General features: G+C 38.7%; 2 protein-coding genes, 2 long non-coding RNA genes and 1 pseudogene across 6 annotated transcripts; 2 read left to right on the forward strand and 3 right to left on the reverse strand.

Moving 5' to 3' along the window:
* Nucleotides 1–1,501: 1,501 nt before the first annotated feature.
* Nucleotides 1,502–5,994, forward strand: LOC104777785 (receptor-like protein kinase BRI1-like 3 pseudogene; annotated as a pseudogene). 2 transcript variants are annotated; one of them, XR_015558089.1, is made up of 2 exons: nt 1,502–2,084; nt 2,198–5,994. The product of XR_015558089.1 is annotated as a receptor-like protein kinase BRI1-like 3 pseudogene, transcript variant X1 (transcript). The 2 variants fall into 2 exon arrangements; XR_015558091.1 differs by having other exon boundaries at nt 1,502–1,982.
* A 321-nt stretch (nt 5,995–6,315) lies between these two features.
* On the reverse strand, nt 6,316–8,737 carry LOC104777798 (L-ascorbate oxidase homolog). Its single transcript, XM_010502121.2, has 3 exons — nt 8,342–8,737; nt 7,117–8,226; nt 6,316–6,986 (listed from the first exon to the last, which is right to left on the reverse strand). The coding sequence occupies exons 1-3, from the start codon at nt 8,590–8,592 to the stop codon at nt 6,683–6,685; spliced, it is 1,665 nt and encodes a 554-aa protein (XP_010500423.1). The 5' UTR covers nt 8,593–8,737; the 3' UTR covers nt 6,316–6,682.
* A 3,325-nt stretch (nt 8,738–12,062) lies between these two features.
* On the forward strand, nt 12,063–14,442 carry LOC104777807 (protein SKU5 SIMILAR 14-like). The gene is made up of 3 exons (XM_010502133.2): nt 12,063–12,478; nt 12,812–13,918; nt 14,007–14,442. The coding sequence occupies exons 1-3, from the start codon at nt 12,231–12,233 to the stop codon at nt 14,305–14,307; spliced, it is 1,656 nt and encodes a 551-aa protein (XP_010500435.2). The 5' UTR covers nt 12,063–12,230; the 3' UTR covers nt 14,308–14,442.
* LOC147949564 (uncharacterized) lies at nt 14,432–14,967 on the reverse strand. Its single transcript, XR_015558099.1, has 2 exons — nt 14,863–14,967; nt 14,432–14,771 (listed from the first exon to the last, which is right to left on the reverse strand). It is a non-coding gene; the product is annotated as an uncharacterized LOC147949564 (long non-coding RNA).
* A 203-nt stretch (nt 14,968–15,170) lies between these two features.
* On the reverse strand, nt 15,171–16,696 carry LOC109133129 (uncharacterized). Its single transcript, XR_002038220.2, has 2 exons — nt 15,989–16,696; nt 15,171–15,492 (listed from the first exon to the last, which is right to left on the reverse strand). It is a non-coding gene; the product is annotated as an uncharacterized LOC109133129 (long non-coding RNA).
* Nucleotides 16,697–17,018: the final 322 nt, after the last annotated feature.

The raw sequence follows: 17,018 nt of genomic DNA on the forward strand, positions 1-17,018 counted from the left end.
TTTCTAAGTACGAATAGTTGGTAGTTTTATAAAATTTCGATTATGTATGTTGAGGTTTCAAAAGTTGAACAAGGATAATTTAAAGTTTTAACAGGTCCGGCTCATTGATAATACATAATTCTAACTTAATTTCGTACCTACCAAAATTAAGTTCCTGTCACGTCTCTTGCATGCATAATTGGTCAACATATGAGGTGATAATATCATGTCAATCGTTGAATACAGTTACAGTTGTTTTATTTATTTTGGTCAGGGCACTAATTACGTTTCAAGCATGTATTTTATATAAAACGTACAGAGAGATAGATATTAACGACTTCTCTCATAGAGCAAGGCGATGGTCGCTATGAGGACTGTATGTATGGGGTGTGGTTCACAACACACTAGGGAAATCAGTTCATTATTTTCTGCATTGACTATTTGTTAAAATTTCTTAAACTACTATTGCACTTGATGTAAAACCGTTATTACCTTTTTTGAATAAATTTTACATTTTATTCAAAAAGAAAAAGAGATAGATATTAACCAAAATTTTGGTAAAGTTGGACATTGATGAAACTATGGATCCGATTATTCATTTTTCCAACCAATTATAAAGTTTGACAGTTGTGTTATATTTTAGGGGTGAGTCCATAAAGTACAAGCAATACCAATGGGGGTGGGGCGTATAATTCTGATATAAGAAGTTACGAGGTGCATGTAGACAAGAACCATATTTGTTTTTTATATCACGAAGCTAGTGCTTCGTGCGTGTAGGGTTATAAAGTTACATACACGCGTAGAACAATACGAGAATGGTGGTGGGGAATTAGGTCTATATGGTAATTATCGTTTATGGAAGCGAGAGACGGAGTGAGTAATACAGCTATTAATGTAACCTGAGGATATGACTTTGCTTCAGTAGACCCAAATAAATCACAAGGAATTTTTATGATATTTTGGAAATTCCTTTTGATATATTTAAGCAAAACTATAGTTGCGGTAACTTTTAAAATTCGAAGCTCAGACATGTGTGTGTTGATGGTTTTTGGTATACCGGATTTTTGAATTCTATACGTCATCATTGCAATTAATATATGGTGCCTTGATTTTTTTAAAAAGAGGTTTAGTTCCAAAGAGATCTGAATAATTAAAAAATTGTGAAAACCTAACTATACATAGATAGATACATGGAACAAATTCTAATTTTACATGTTGCACAAATACAGCGTTAGATTTCATTGACATTATTAACATGAGACCACTTGAAAAAAGCACACAAATCTAAAAGTCCCCCACAGAAAACAGTAACTTTCGTTAGATTTATAAAGATTCTTTCTCTCCTTAACCTGTAAAAAACTCATATACACATAAAAAACCAATTGACGTGGAGTTTGATCTATTGCAAATTTTATTTTATAATTGCACGAATACTACTACTATTAGGTGGGAATGTGAGATTAAATAATTAGTGGGGAAAAAATTAGTCTTTAACAATAATGATGATGCATATCCTCTTTTCACGTAAGATTAGTCTCTTTGTTTTGTCTTCTTTAGCTTTTTTCTTCTCCTCTTTGCCAATTTTTCTTCTCTTTCGCTTTTACATTTTTTTTCTAGCAAAAAATTCATTCACTTCTTCTTCTTCAATTCTATCTAAAGGCTGTCACGATAATTTCTCAGTTTCTCACCTTGTCCAGCAAATATTTTTTTTTTTAAAAAGCACTCTCTTCTTTTTTTTTTTTTTTTTTCCGGGAAAATTCGTTTTTATGTAGTGGTCGTACTAAACACGCTTCCTTTATGTGTATCTAAAAGCTGTGGAATCTTCAAAACCACTGCCCCTTTTTTTTTTTATGGTTGAATTCAACATATTTTTTTTGTGTGTGTGTTTCGGATCCGACCATCTCTGCAACATCGTACTTTGGGAGACAACAGTGTCGAAAGACCATCTCCGTTGTCTTCTTCACTTGGAGAACTAAAACTCTCTCTCTCTGCTCTGTCTCTCTGTACTTTCTCCTTTCTCTTTTTTCCGTATCTGTCAGCCTTTTGATTCTGCTTTTTTTTGTTGTTGTTGTTTCTTCACAATCTCTCAGCACATACATATACATGTATGTTCATCTTCTTCTTCTTCTTCTTCCTTGAAAATAAAGTCTTGATTTTGCTAACTTCTTTACTCTTATTTCAGAAAAAACTAATCTTGGTACACTTTGGATTATTTCAGTGTTGCGGTGAAGGAAGGATTCAGGTTGGTTAATGGAGGATAGGGTTTTCTCATCGAAGTAATTTGATAGAACACTTGGTGTGCCTAAAATTAATATGAAGCAGCAATGGCAGTTCTTGTTCCTCTGCTTCCTCGTAATATTGTTTCTAATAGTGGACGCTCGTGGCAGACGGCTACTCAAAGACGACGTTAGCGAAGAAGCTGCTCTGTTAACGGCGTTTAAAGAAATCTCCGTTACGTCGGATCCTAATAACTTTCTGGGTAATTGGAATTACGGGTCGGGTCATCATCATGACCCATGTTCTTGGCGAGGCGTCTCTTGCTCTACCGATGGTTTAGTCACTGGTCTCGATCTACGAAACGGTGGTCTCACCGGAAGCCTAAATCTCAATAATCTCACTGCGTTGTCCACTCTCCGGAATCTTTATCTGCAAGGAAACAAGTTCTCCTCTGGTTCTTCTCCTTCTTCTTCTTCTTCTTCAGGATGTTCGCTCGAGGTTCTGGATTTATCTTCAAACTTGATTACGGACTCTTCGATCGTTGATTACGTTTTCTCCACATGTTTGGATCTGGTCTCTGTTAACGTCTCGCATAACAAACTCGCCGGGAAATTGAAGACTTCTCCGTCGTCGACGAGTAACAAGAGACTCACCACTGTTGATCTCTCGAACAATCTCTTTTCCGATGAGATTCCGGAGGCTTTCTTATCGAGTTTCCCGGCGTCTCTGAAACACCTCGATTTAGCCGCAAATAATTTCTCCGGCGACTTCTCTCGTCTCAGTTTTGGTCTCTGTGGGAACCTCACCGTGTTCAGTGTATCACAGAACAACATCACCGGCCACAAATTCCCGATTAGTCTGTCGAATTGTAATCTCCTCGAAGCGCTAAACCTCTCTCGGAACAGTCTCGCCGGAAAAATCCCCGGCTATGGATATTGGGGAAGTTTCCAGAACCTGAAGCAGCTCTCCTTCGCACACAACCTTTACACCGGTGAGATTCCACCGGAGCTTTCTTTGCTTTGTCCAACTCTAGAGGTTCTCGATCTCTCCGGAAACAGTCTCACTGGTCAGCTTCCACAAACATTCACCTCTTGTGGCTCGTTACAAAACCTGAATTTGGGAAACAACAAGCTCACCGGCGACTTTATAACAACCGTGGTGAGTAAACTCCCAAGAATCTCTCATCTTTACTTGCCCTTCAACAACATCTCAGGCTCTGTTCCGATTTCTCTCACCAACTGTAGTAATCTGCGAGTTCTTGATCTGAGCTCAAACGAGTTCACTGGCAAAGTAATACCATCTGGCTTCTGCTCTCTTCAAAGCCCTTCGGTTCTTGAGAAGTTACTTATTGCCAATAACTACCTCTCAGGAACTGTTCCTGTGGAGCTTGGTACATGCAAAAGCTTGAAGACGATAGATCTTAGCTTCAACGCTCTCACTGGTCCGATTCCTAAAGAGATATGGACATTACCGAAACTCTCAGACTTGGTTATGTGGGCGAACAATCTCACTGGTGGAATCCCTAACGACATTTGTGTTGATGGAGGAAACTTGGAAACGTTAATCCTAAACAACAATCTCTTAACCGGTTCTATTCCAAAATCAATCTCCAAATGCACCAACATGCTTTGGATCTCTCTTTCTAGTAACTTGCTTACAGGGGAAATCCCGGTAGCAATCGGAAACCTCGAGAAGCTAGCGATACTGCAACTCGGGAACAATTCTTTGACTGGTAACGTTCCACATGAGCTTGGGAAATGCAAGAGCCTTATCTGGCTTGATCTTAACAGCAACAATCTAACTGGGAATCTCCCAGCTGAACTTGCAAGTCAGGCTGGACGGGTAATGCCTGGTAGCGTCTCTGGTAAACAGTTTTCGTTTGTGAGGAACGAAGGTGGGACAGATTGTAGAGGTGCAGGTGGTTTGGTTGAGTTTGAAGGCATTCGTGCAGAACGGTTAGAGCATTTTCCGATGGTTCATTCATGTCCCAGGACTCGGATATACTCAGGCATGACCATGTACACGTTCACGGCGAACGGGAGTATGATTTACTTGGACCTATCTTACAATGCGGTTTCAGGCTCTATTCCTTTGGGTTATGGTGATATGGGGTACCTTCAGGTCTTGAATCTGGGACATAACCTGTTAACCGGAACCATACCTGATAGCTTCGGGGGATTGAAAGCAATCGGGGTGCTTGATCTATCTCACAATGAACTCCAAGGATTCTTACCTGGATCACTTGGAGGTCTCTCTTTTCTTAGTGACTTAGATGTCTCTAACAACAATCTAACCGGACCAATCCCATTCGGAGGCCAACTTACAACGTTCCCAGTCACAAAATACGCCAACAACTCTGGCCTCTGCGGGGTTCCTCTGCTACCTTGCAGCTCTGGTGTTCGGCCCACGGGATCCCATACTCACCCTAAGAAACGGGGTATTGCGACTTGGGTGATCACAGGGATTGTGTTTTCTTTCATGTGTATTGTGATGCTTACTATGGCTCTTTACAGAGTAAGCAAGGTTCAAAAGAAGGAAAAGCAGAGAGAGAAATATATTGAGAGCCTTCCAACCTCTGGTAGCAGCAGTTGGAAGCTTTCTAGCGTTCCTGAACCGTTGAGCATCAATGTCGCAACCTTTGAGAAGCCGTTGCGAAAACTTACTTTCGCACACCTTTTAGAAGCCACAAATGGGTTTAGTGCTGATAGTATGATCGGTTCAGGCGGGTTTGGCGATGTCTACAAGGCTCAATTCGCTGATGGATCTGTTGTTGCGATCAAGAAACTGATTCAAGTCACGGGACAAGGCGATAGAGAGTTCATGGCGGAGATGGAAACCATTGGAAAAATCAAACATCGAAACTTGGTACCGCTACTTGGATACTGTAAGATCGGCGAAGAGAGACTTCTTGTCTACGACTACATGAAATACGGAAGCTTAGAGGCCGTTCTACACGAAAAGACCAAGAAGGGAGGAATCTTTCTTGATTGGTCTGCGAGGAAGAAAATTGCTATAGGAGCTGCGCGTGGGCTAGCTTTCCTGCATCATAGCTGCATTCCTCATATTATACATAGGGATATGAAGTCAAGCAACGTTCTTCTAGACCAAGACTTCGTAGCTCGTGTCTCAGATTTTGGTATGGCAAGGTTGGTGAGCGCTCTAGATACTCACTTGAGCGTGAGTACGCTCGCAGGTACTCCAGGGTATGTTCCACCAGAGTATTACCAGAGTTTCCGGTGCACCGCAAAAGGAGATGTGTACAGCTACGGAGTTATACTTCTCGAGCTCCTCTCAGGCAAGAAACCGATCGATCCGGAGGAGTTTGGTGAAGACAACAACCTTGTGGGATGGGCAAAACAACTCTACAGAGAGAACAGAGGAGCTGAGATTCTTGACCCGGAGCTAGTAACAGACAAACTTGGCGATGTTGAGCTACTTCATTACTTGAAGATTGCGTCTCAGTGTTTGGATGATCGGCCGTTCAAAAGACCAACTATGATTCAAGTCATGGCAATGTTCAAAGAGCTCGTTCAGGTGGATACAGAGAACGATAGTCTGGATGAGTTTTCGCTCAAGGAAACGCCGTTGGTCGAAGAATCACGAGAGAAAGAGCCTTAAGAAGCTGATAGATTGTGTAGACTTCAGGAACATCAAGAAGATTTAAAATTTGTTATTTTCTTCCGATTTTTGTTGTTACTTGCTAGTGATTCAGTGTATATAATAACAGTACAGCCAATCCAAGTCTTTAGATGTGGAAATATGGAATGACAGACATCGACACTGAAGGGTTTTACTTAACACACACGGTTCTACCATTCTAGGCTATAGAGAATTACTTTCTTGTATAGTTTTTATATCTTCGTTCCATTTTGTTATTATTTTTCTGAGGCATGTTATATGTGATGATGATTCAAATTACATACTGAAAGTTTTTCTACATTTGTTCCTTTGTTTGATATTGAACTCTATAGATAAGATTTTGAACCTGTTATATGGAGAATCTTGGTAACTAACACTTGTATCTGATCATCTGAATATATATGATAAACTCTTAAGAGATTGGTGATACTTGTTTAGGTCTTAAGTTTGGCGATTAAGGAACAAAAACTTCATGTCATATGGTCAGACAAATAAGATCTCTCTGCTTATTTCGTTTGAAGAATATGGATACATTACATATACGCGTTACAAAAAAGTGAAGAACAAAACCAAAACAAAAAGAGGAAATTAATGCGTCTTTATAAAAGAAGGAAAAAAAATTACTTAAGGGATAGACATACATACATTCCAATGTCATGTATATACGAATAAACCATATACTTTAAAAAAACAATTTCATTAAATAAAAATAATTACGAAGAAAAGACCCAAAAAACCAGAAAAATTAATCCGTTGGCCAAACGTCTCTCAATCGATTGTATCAACAGAAGAATCCAAAGTCTTTTGTTGCATTAAAACGTATATTGTTTTCTCGGTAAAATTTAACTTAGGCTCCAGCGTAAGGGTTAGGCTTAGGTGTGCCCTTGACTAGACCACATTGGAGGCTTGTCTCAGGCATGTTGTATTCATCTCTCAGTGATTTCTCTGGCGACAAGACACTCGCGTAAAGCTGCTGTCCTAAGTAACGTCTCTCGGTGTTTTCAGATCGAATGTTCCACATTCCACAGTTGTCGAATGTGAGCAAGATTGCTGCCCAACATTTTGGGTAGACTTGGACTGTGTGTCTGCTCACTGCGTCCAGGAGGTTGTAGTTCTTTCTCTTCTCTGGGGTCCAAGTCCCTGGCTCGACACTTTGAAACAAAGTAAATTTGAAAATTAGGTTAAAATGAAGGGTTACTTGATGTAAAAGAAAGTATTTGGTTACTTGTTATGAAAGAAATGTATAGACATAAAAATTGATTGTTTGTTTATTTCACTTACGCGACGGCAAAGAAGGAGTAACCGTCCAAGTGCCAAGACTGAACACTCTTCTCGTGGTTCTCAAACACCACCTCAATGAAGGTGCGGTGAGTGATGTTAAGAACATTTGGCTCGATCTTGATGGTCTTGATTTGTTCTGGGGTTGGGTTATCGGTGATGGTGTCGTACTTGAAAACCTTGTCGGCAATTCCAAAGTACTCGGCGAGCTTCAATGGAGTTTCGGGGTCAGTGTGCGAGACTCCGTTCAACGCGTACCTGAGCTTTCCATCGACCTTGCCTTGAGTGTTCACAAGCTTGATGGTACGTGTGATGTTGATCTTTCCGTAGTGGTAAGATCCCTGAGGGTTAGGCCTGGCTGCACTGGCGGTCAAGTTCCACCTGAAAGATCGGAACTGGTTCAAGGACCAAGCCCAGCCGACTGGACCAGCGGGTAGCTGCGAAGAGGCGGGGCCTTTTCCTCCCTCGTAGCGGAGAAGACCAGTTGTGGTAATAACCGACTTCAAGAACCTAGAGGATGCAACCATGTAGTAATCTTTAGCTTCTTGGTCAGCGGTAAGGATGGTTCCGTAACACTGACCGACATGAACGTCGAGAGAGTCATAATCGTTCTGGAGAACGTGGGATCCTTCCATCTCAACTAGCTTCAACTTGTGGTTCTGAATCCTAAAGTTGAGAGATGTCTTCATACCCACGTTACAGATCCTAACCCTATAGGTCTTTCCAGGTTTCAAGGTAAAGAGGGGCGCATCGGATCCATCACCTTTCCCGGACTTTCCGTTGATGAGAATACCATCTGGACGGCCAAGAGTACGACCACCATCAAGGAATTTCTTCAGCTGAGTGTGGCTCTTAGTGTACCAGTCACCGATCAAGACGGTGTAGTCATCTTCTGGGTCAGCGTAAGGAACCGGGATGAGAAGACGGCTGTTCACACGGAGTCCACCGAATCCACCAGCGGAACGGTGCAATGCGGTGCTCGGGTAGTAGAAATAGCTTCCGATCTGATCCTTAGGCTGGAAATGGTAAGTGTAGTTGGTACCGGGCATGATTGGACACATGGTCCCTGGAGTCCCATCTTGCCAACAGTTCTTCCTGTGTTGGATCCCATTCCTAAAACGCAAAAAAAAATATATATAAATTATAAAACATCTGAGAATGAGCAGACTCTTGGGTAAATAATTTTCTATTGAAAAACATGCATATAAATTGAAACTAATGTTATTACCATGTGAGGAGGAAAGGTTCGTCGAGGTTATTGAAGACATTAATGATGATGTTGTTGTTGGAGGTTGAGTTGATGTTGGGACCAGGGAATTGGCCGTTGATGAGTATGACTTGTTGTGGAACGCCGAGAGGAGACACGGTTCCGTAGGTCACGTTCCACACGTGATGGAAGTAAGGGTCTTCTGCTCGGACCACCAATGTTGCGGCTGCGGCCAGGTAGAGGCACGCGGCCAAGAGTTTAACCCCTCGCATAACAATAAACAATTTTTGGTTCGGATAACAATTTTATATTTTTATGTGTTTTGGTGGGGTACTACTAATTGTTTATTGTTATATAATTATGCTTTGGGGTTTGAATTTCGAGTTGTGGAAATGTTTGAAGGCGTTTTTATAGGGTTTTCTTAGACAAATGTTTTTCCTGGTTTTTCTCATCTTCTTTGGGGTCTCCTATCATCTCGCTACTCCTTTCGTCCATATTTGGTGTGTTAAGACTTTTGAAGTTTTTAACCTCTCCCTATTTTTGGTGTTTCCTTTTGAATTCTCTATTTTGTTTTTAATGTTTTTTTTTTATTTCCATGTCTTGGAAAATTTTGCTATTTTGGATTTAAAAATATTTTACAAGATAGAAATTTAACAAAGTCATACCATAACGTTATAGGACCTAAAAACATTTTCGACAATTATGGAGAATACTTTGAAAAATCACATTATTTTACTATAATTATTGTTTTTGTTTTTTTTTATATTAATACGTCTCTTTATAATAACATTTTTGTTATCTGTATTTTTTTACTTATAATCTTTTTATATAGTACTAGAAAAGTAATTTGATATGTCGAGTCCTTTCATCAATCTCTATACGATTTGATTTTAAACTCCAAAGACGAACTTAGATATGACAATGGGGATCAGGGTATGGGACATAGCATATTTGTAAACAACATAATTAAGGTTAATTAGGAAAGGGGATAAGAGTCGTAATAAAAACTAGCCCACCTCACCGGAGTTATCAGAGTCGTAGTTCGCTCTAGCTTCTACATACAATCAAAAGCTTCGGTGTTAGAAGTAATATCTCTTCATTTGACCCCGTTAGCTTTGTTGCTTATTAGACTGAAATTTGTGGTTTTCCAAATTATATTTCTATGTTTTTCTTTTTCTTGCCATGGGACCAATGCAATTACATAGGTTTATAGTCTTTGACTCTAATTGGTTGCATTCCTAAACTATTTTTATTTTCGATGAAATATTTAAATTCTTAACAAAAAAAAAAAGATAAACTAGTATCTCGCCCGTTTCCTCAATCCGACGAGTTAGTCAATCATTTTATGGCAAATTCAAGAAACTAAACAGACAATGTTAACACCAAAAAATATTAGAATTTACTTTCCTATACAAATCTTGCACTGTGGAGATTTTGGAAAGAGGCATATATGGTCTCCAAATACTTAATGCTCTATCAGCGTTTAATCACTGATGCCAAAACGTATAAAGTATTCCTCCATAATTCTTAAAAATATATCCAGTGTCGTACGTAAGGAAACAGCTGTTTAATCTTTAAAATTATATAGAAAATGCATTAATCACTTATGTATATTGGCAACACCAAATTTATTGACGAGGGGAGGAAACAATTCTCCTTGTCTTGAGGGACTGTCCTGCAATGTCGGGTTTATGGAGTAGGATTATGGCACCTGAGAAACTGGATCTGTTTTTTCGTCAAACATTGTTGGAGTGGATTTACATGAACATGGGGATTACAGAACTGCGGTTTGATGTATCTTGGGCTATTCTTTTTTGGGATGACAGTGTGGTGGGGTTGGAAATGGAGATGTGGTAATGTTTTTGATATGGATGGGACGTGTAGGGATAGGGTACGGTTTGTTAAAGATGTTGCTAATGAGGTGGCTCGAGCTCACGTCTTGACGGATCCAAAGAACCGAGGTGGTAAAAGGGTGGTGAGACAGATTGCATGGTCCCCGCCTCCGGAGAACTGGGTGAAGCTGAATATTGACGGTGCTTCTCGGGGTAATCTTGGGTTGGCTACAGCGGGAGGTGTATTACGGGACAAGGAGGGAACCTGGCTCCACGGTTTTGTGCTGAATATAGGAGTTTGTTCTGCTCCTATGGCGGAATTATGGGGTATTTACTATGGCTTGGTTATCACTTGGGAGAGAAGGATAACTCACTTGGAGATAGAGGTGGATTCCGGGATGGTAGTTGATTTTCTTAAGACATAGATTCCTGATACTCATCCCTTGTCGTTCCTAGGACGGTTGTGCTATGACTTTCTTTCGAAGGACTGGACAGTTCGAATTTCACAGATGTATCGAGAAGCAAATCGTCTTGCAGACGGATTGGCTACTTATGCACAGTCCCAACCGTTAGGGTTGCAGTTGTTAGAGGGGTGTCCCGCTTGTGTTATTTTTTTATGTACTGAGGATGCTAATGGGATTTCATTTCCCCGTCGAAATCGTGTGGAATGTTTTTTTTATGTTTTTTTTTACTTTTAATAAATTAAGGAGGCAAGGCCTCCTGTCTCGCACCAAAAAAAAAAATACCAAATTTATTGAACAGGAATCATCAATTAGCGAGTTGGAGAAGAAGAACAAGTGTTATATAACAAGTAATGAAAAACATTTTAAGTTCAAATTTGAGACACTAAAAAATGATTATTAATTTACCAAACAGTCAAATACAATTAAGAAATGTGACACTACAAGAATTAAGAGAAAGACAATAAATATTTCACGTAAGACAGCGCGAGGATTTCAGTTACCATTCATTGGGCCTATCCCAACATCTCAACTCACAATCTTATGTACGTAGTGTAGTAATGTGATGAATATATAAACAGAAATTCCTGTAAATACCATTAAAAAGGTTCTTTTTCCAAAAATACCACATTTTAGTTTTTTTTTCCAAAAATACTATAAAAGTTTTTTTTCCTAAAATTACCACAAATACAAAAAATTGATTTTTAAGGATGTAGAATTTTTTTTTTAGGTTTGGGTTGACACATTTAGTTTTAGGGTATAGTTTTTAGGGGTAGAGTTTAGTATTTAGAATTTAGGAATTAGTTTTTAGTATTAGAAATTTAATTCAATTATGTGATATTTTGGAAAAAAATACATTTTAGTTCCAAAAATACTAAATTGTGGTATTTTTGGAATAAAAACCTATTATAGTGATATTTATGACAATTGCCCACACATAAATCAATAAATTACATTTTTTTCAATAATATACCGTATACACACATGTAAAATCGTAAAAACATATGAATATATCGCAAATGTATCATTATCGTGTTTTAATATATTTTTTTATATTTTTAAGTAACGAAAGAAGATTGGAGTAGATCACCGAAAACGGTATGTAAAAAAAATCATCTTTGAATAACATGCAAGCTTAAGTTCTGTTACAATTACAAAGTATGCAGTTTCTTACTAGACCGTAATAATTTTTGTCCGTGTGGAATAATCAAACATAGCTGAGGTATGTTATAACAAACAAAAAATCACTTGATGACTTGTCAATAGTTAAATTTGGTATCTTTAGAGACATTTCCAATATTAGAATACGATCCGAGTTGTGTGCTCGTTCGAAAAAATCGAAATCCTGAGGACCAAAGGGAGCGAGAGAGATTCAAAAATAGAAGTTTCATGTAAAGAGAATTAGAGATGCAGCGTGAAAAAAGGCAACGATTCCGTGCAAACCAAGGTAGCTTCACCTGCATAAATACTTAATCACGACATTACCAAAAAATCGTCAAGAGCAAGAGAACATAGTTTCTTCTTGCTTTTGAGGAAAAAAAATATAATTAAAATATTTTTTATATAGGAAAGGGTTAATTTATTAATAAAAAAATAAAAAGAAGCAGAAAAGAGAAAATGCAGGGTGGTAGGCTTTTGACGGTGTTGGTGTGCCTCGCCTCCACGGTGGCGATTGTTAGCGCCGGAGACCCTTACTTCTACTACACGTGGAACGTGACCTACGGAACCGCTGCTCCCCTCGGAATTCCTCAACAGGTGATTCTCATCAACGGACAGTTCCCTGGTCCTAACCTAAACTCGACCTCCAACAACAATGTTGTCATTAACGTCTTCAACAACCTCGACGAGCCTTTCTTATTGACCTGGTTCGTTACCAATCTGTCTCGTTCGGTTTAAATCTATATATATATATATATATCTAAATTTGTTTTCAAAAACAAAACATATTTTAGAAATAGAAAAATATTTTTCATCATCTTATAAAGCTCAAAGGCCAAAGATGCATGCAAATGGGAGTTCTCATTTCGTTTGATCATTTTTTTTGGATGAAGAGATTTCATTTTTGATGTTTTATCTACAATTAACAAATAAATTTATGTTTAAGATCTTAAAGTTTGTAGATTTATTTTTGCATTAGGACTAGGTTTATTATATATTAAGATGCTTAGTCCTGACAATGGTTTTTGGTGACGTGGCAGGAGTGGACTTCAGCACAGGAAGAACTCCTGGCAAGATGGTGTGACTGGGACCTCATGCCCAATCCCAGCAGGCACCAACTTCACTTACCATTTCCAGCCTAAGGACCAGATCGGTAGTTACTTCTACTACCCATCCACATCTCTCCACCGTTTCGCCGGTGGTTTCGGTGGCCTCCGTGTCAACAGCCGTCTCCTCATCCCGGTACCTTACGCTGACCCCGAAGACGACCGCACCATCCTCATCAACGACTGGTTTACCAAGAGCCACACCGCTCTCAAGAACTTCCTTGACAGTGGCCGTACTCTTGGATCCCCCGACGGTGTTCTCATCAACGGGAAATCCGGTAAAGTTGGCGAGAAGAACGAGGCTCTCTTCACCATGAAGCCAGGAAAGACTTACAAGTACAGGATCTGCAATGTTGGATTCAAATCCACTCTTAACTTCAGGATCCAAGGACACAAGATGAAGCTTGTTGAGATGGAAGGCTCTCACGTCCTCCAGAACGACTACGACTCTCTTGACGTCCACGTCGGACAGTGTTTTGCCGTTCTAGTGACCGCTGACCAAGTGGCCAAGAACTACTACATGGTTGCATCCACTAGGTTCCTCAAGAAGGAAGTGAGCACTGTTGGTGTGTTGAGCTACGAAGGAAGCAACGTTGAGGCTTCAGCTGAGCTCCCCAAGGCTCCCGTCGGCTGGGCTTGGTCTCTCAACCAGTTCAGATCCTTCAGATGGAACTTGACCGCTAGTGCTGCCAGACCTAACCCACAAGGATCTTACCATTACGGAAAGATCAACATCACCCGTACCATCAAGCTCGCCAACAGCAAGAATGTGGTGAACGGGAAGGTCAGGTTTGGGTTCAACGGTGTATCACACGTTGACACCGAGACTCCCTTGAAGCTTGCTGAGTACTTCGGAATGGCCGAGAAGGTTTTCAAGTACAACGTCATCAAGGATGAACCAGCAGCCAAGATCACAGCACTAACTGTCGAGCCCAATGTCCTCAACATCACTTTCCGTACCTTTGTCGAAATCATCTTCGAGAACCACGAGAAAAGCATGCAATCTTTCCATTTGGACGGTTACTCCTTCTTCGCTGTCGCGTAAGCCCCCATTCAAAACCAATTCCGCAATAGGTCTTTCTTATGAGATCCCTAGCTAACACTTAGCTCTATAACATGTCTTTTGCAGTTCCGAGCCAGGAAGATGGACACCAGAGAAGAGAAGTAACTACAACTTGCTCGACGCAGTTAGCAGACACACAGTGCAAGTGTACCCCAAATCCTGGTCAGCCATTCTCTTGACATTCGACAACGCCGGTATGTGGAACATCAGATCAGAGAACTGGGAGAGAAGATACTTGGGCGAGCAATTGTACGTCAGTGTTCTCTCACCTGAAAAATCACTAAGAGACGAGTACAACATCCCTCTCAACACCAACCTTTGCGGCATCGTCAAGGGATTGCCATTGCCTGCACCTTACACTATTTAAGCCTCACTTCGACAAAGTTTTTTTATTTCATTTACATGTAAAATTCTACTTTTCCAAAGTGAGTGTATTACGTGACTAATTAACCCTTTCCTAATCTCATTAAACCTACTATATATAATTTAACTACAGACCAAATTGTTGTTTCACTTATAACCTAAATTAACTTCTTTTATACACAAGAGACTATTGTTCATCAATTCACAGAGGAGAAGAGTCATTTGAAATTAATCTCAAGTGATTAAGTAAAAAGAATACTAAATCCTTGTGGGATAGTCTGTGAATAAAATCCCTTCAAAGTCTCCTCGATCATATCGATGAGTAAATCGGTAAAGACCACACACTAGGCGAAGAAGAGATTCAAATATTGGTTCCATGCACACCAGATTAATTTCACAGCTTAATATTGTTCGAAAGAAGAGGAATCGAAGTTCGACTTCTACTTATCACAATCAGATTCCCGAAACCTAGCACCAAATTACATGAATCGGAAAAACTAAAGACCAAAAAGTTCAGAGAAACAAAAAGAAACCTAGATCGACATAAACCCTAACTCACCTGAAAGGTTAATTAAATTCCACCGCAAGCAAGCGTGAGACAGTCTCTCATCGTCAGCTCAGCAGCTGAGAGAGCAAAACAAGCTGATGCTTGTTGAAGTCAAACAAGTTAAAGAAGGAGATAGACGAAGAAAATAAAGTTCACGCGCGCGTGTGTTGTGACGATGCGACTCGAAGAAGCTACGCTTTTTTTTTCTTTCTCTCTCTTCGATGTTTTTAATCTATATATTAATTCATAATTCAATATTTTTTTTTTGTTTTTTAAAAACTTGTTGTCTGTAAAAATATATTAAAATAATATATAGCAAAAGAAAGAATTGTAAAGTAGTAGTTTATTTCTTGCATGTATTTTTTTTTTTTTAAAAAGATATACAATATCACAATCTCTATTTATATCAGACGTGAAAATTTATTACTTATTTACAATTTTGGACTACCGTATGATAGTTTTTACAAATAAACTTTCCAAGAAAAGTATATATTCAGTAACCCTAGTTATAATATCTACTTTGGTGTGATAACTTATTATTAACTAACGAGAAGCGCCTTAGCCTAGCTAGTTGCCTTCCACCTGCGATGCGACCGTCTCTTTCCACCCGAGAGAGTTCGAAGCTGCCGGATATAAGGCTTCCTGTAATGTGGCCGCCATTTAATTACCTCGTTCACTCGGTGAGCAGAACGTTTTCTTACTCATGTTATTCTTGGCAACAATTTTACAAATAGTTTCTAATTCTAGAGGAAAAACAAAAATTAAATTGGCTGAACATTACATATATGTCTTTTTCATAAGCACGTGTTGAGCAGATAAGACATAGATGTATACAAAGCGTGATCCAACCCTTTCACCGGGGGAAAAAATCATTAATCACTAGTGAAAAAATCATTATTCATCAAGATCTTGTTCTTCCAGAAATTAAACTATTCTGGACTTTACGATATATAAGATAAGATCCTCATATTTTATACTAAATAAAACTATAACGAGACAGAAATATAGACCAAAAAATATCTTTGTGAGCATGTTAACAAGTTCTAGCTACAAAACTTTTATTCAATAATTAGAAGAATCATTCGGTTTTAAACATATAGTTTTCAGGAAAGAAACAGGATTTATGAACCTTACTTACCTCGTTTCTGCATTCTTCCTTTGTTTGAGTTCTTGTGATCTTTACCACACATAACACCTAAGCGCGACACAAAGTAACGTGTAGCCAAGGACAACTTGCCGATCATGTTACTTTTTTCTTTTTGGTTATAATTGTATATAATAAGGAACACTATATATCAATTATAATTTCTTCCTGACTTTTTCAAGAACCAAAGAATTTTGATACTAAAAATGTCTTAATAGAGTATAAAGAAAGATCATTTAAATCGGCAAGTCATCCTTGGCTGCACACTACTTCCGTCACATACGCGTTTCACTATAACCCACTTGTATATATGAAAACCACATACCAAAAAATGTATATGTGAAACCATATATATTTGATATTTTTTCTACTCGAAAGTAACAAAAGAGATGCAAGAGGAAGATCTATACATATTAGTTTGGCTGCTTATGAATACTAGAGGTCTCACTCGCCCTGGGTTTATATAGAAGACGGTGCAGAGAGATAAGAGAGATGAGGGGGAATAAAATAATTAAATTGAAAAGAGAGAAAGATTTGAGATGCACTATATTCATTTATGCCCCCAAGAAGGTAGATATGCAAAATCCCACAAAGGAAAATAAAACTAGTTGTAATAATATATAATTAAATGAATAAATAGAATCGAAAACAAAAGAATTTAATTAAAGAGATATTTGACCAAAATTTTATTTTTAAAGAGATAAGGTTCCTCCATGCTTCTCCATCCTCATAATATTAGTTTTCTTAAGCTGCAAAAGCTTTACAGCTTTCACAGATGCCATTAAGAGATATGGCCCATAGACACAAATACACATTCATATACACACACATATTTCTTCATATACACATACACATGATGTACCATTAGATATTTAATTTTCTTTTTACTTTGACAAAAAAAAACCGTAGATATTTAGATTGCTAGTGTGTATAACGAATCGTCATCTTATTGTTTCTTTATTAATTGTTTTTAATCTTCTTTCGTTGACGAAAATAAGCGTATCCCTTTCCCATCTTTGTCATT

Source organism: Camelina sativa, chromosome 1 (genome assembly GCF_030686135.1).
Source record: "Camelina sativa cultivar CO46 ecotype springtype chromosome 1, ASM3068613v1".
Lineage (NCBI taxonomy): Eukaryota > Viridiplantae > Streptophyta > Magnoliopsida > Brassicales > Brassicaceae > Camelina > Camelina sativa.

Coding starts and splice junctions, on each gene's coding strand:
- LOC104777798 (XM_010502121.2), bottom strand. CDS start 8,592: ATGCGAGGGGTTAAACTCTTGGCCGCGTGCCTCTACCTGGCCGCAGCC. Junction 8,227..8,341: donor GAACCTTTCCTCCTCACATG/GTAATAACATTA, acceptor TTTGCGTTTTAG/GAATGGGATCCAACACAGGA. Junction 6,987..7,116: donor TACTCCTTCTTTGCCGTCGC/GTAAGTGAAATA, acceptor TTTGTTTCAAAG/TGTCGAGCCAGGGACTTGGA.
- LOC104777807 (XM_010502133.2), top strand. CDS start 12,231: ATGCAGGGTGGTAGGCTTTTGACGGTGTTGGTGTGCCTCGCCTCCACG. Junction 12,479..12,811: donor GAGCCTTTCTTATTGACCTG/GTTCGTTACCAA, acceptor GTGACGTGGCAG/GAGTGGACTTCAGCACAGGA. Junction 13,919..14,006: donor TACTCCTTCTTCGCTGTCGC/GTAAGCCCCCAT, acceptor TGTCTTTTGCAG/TTCCGAGCCAGGAAGATGGA.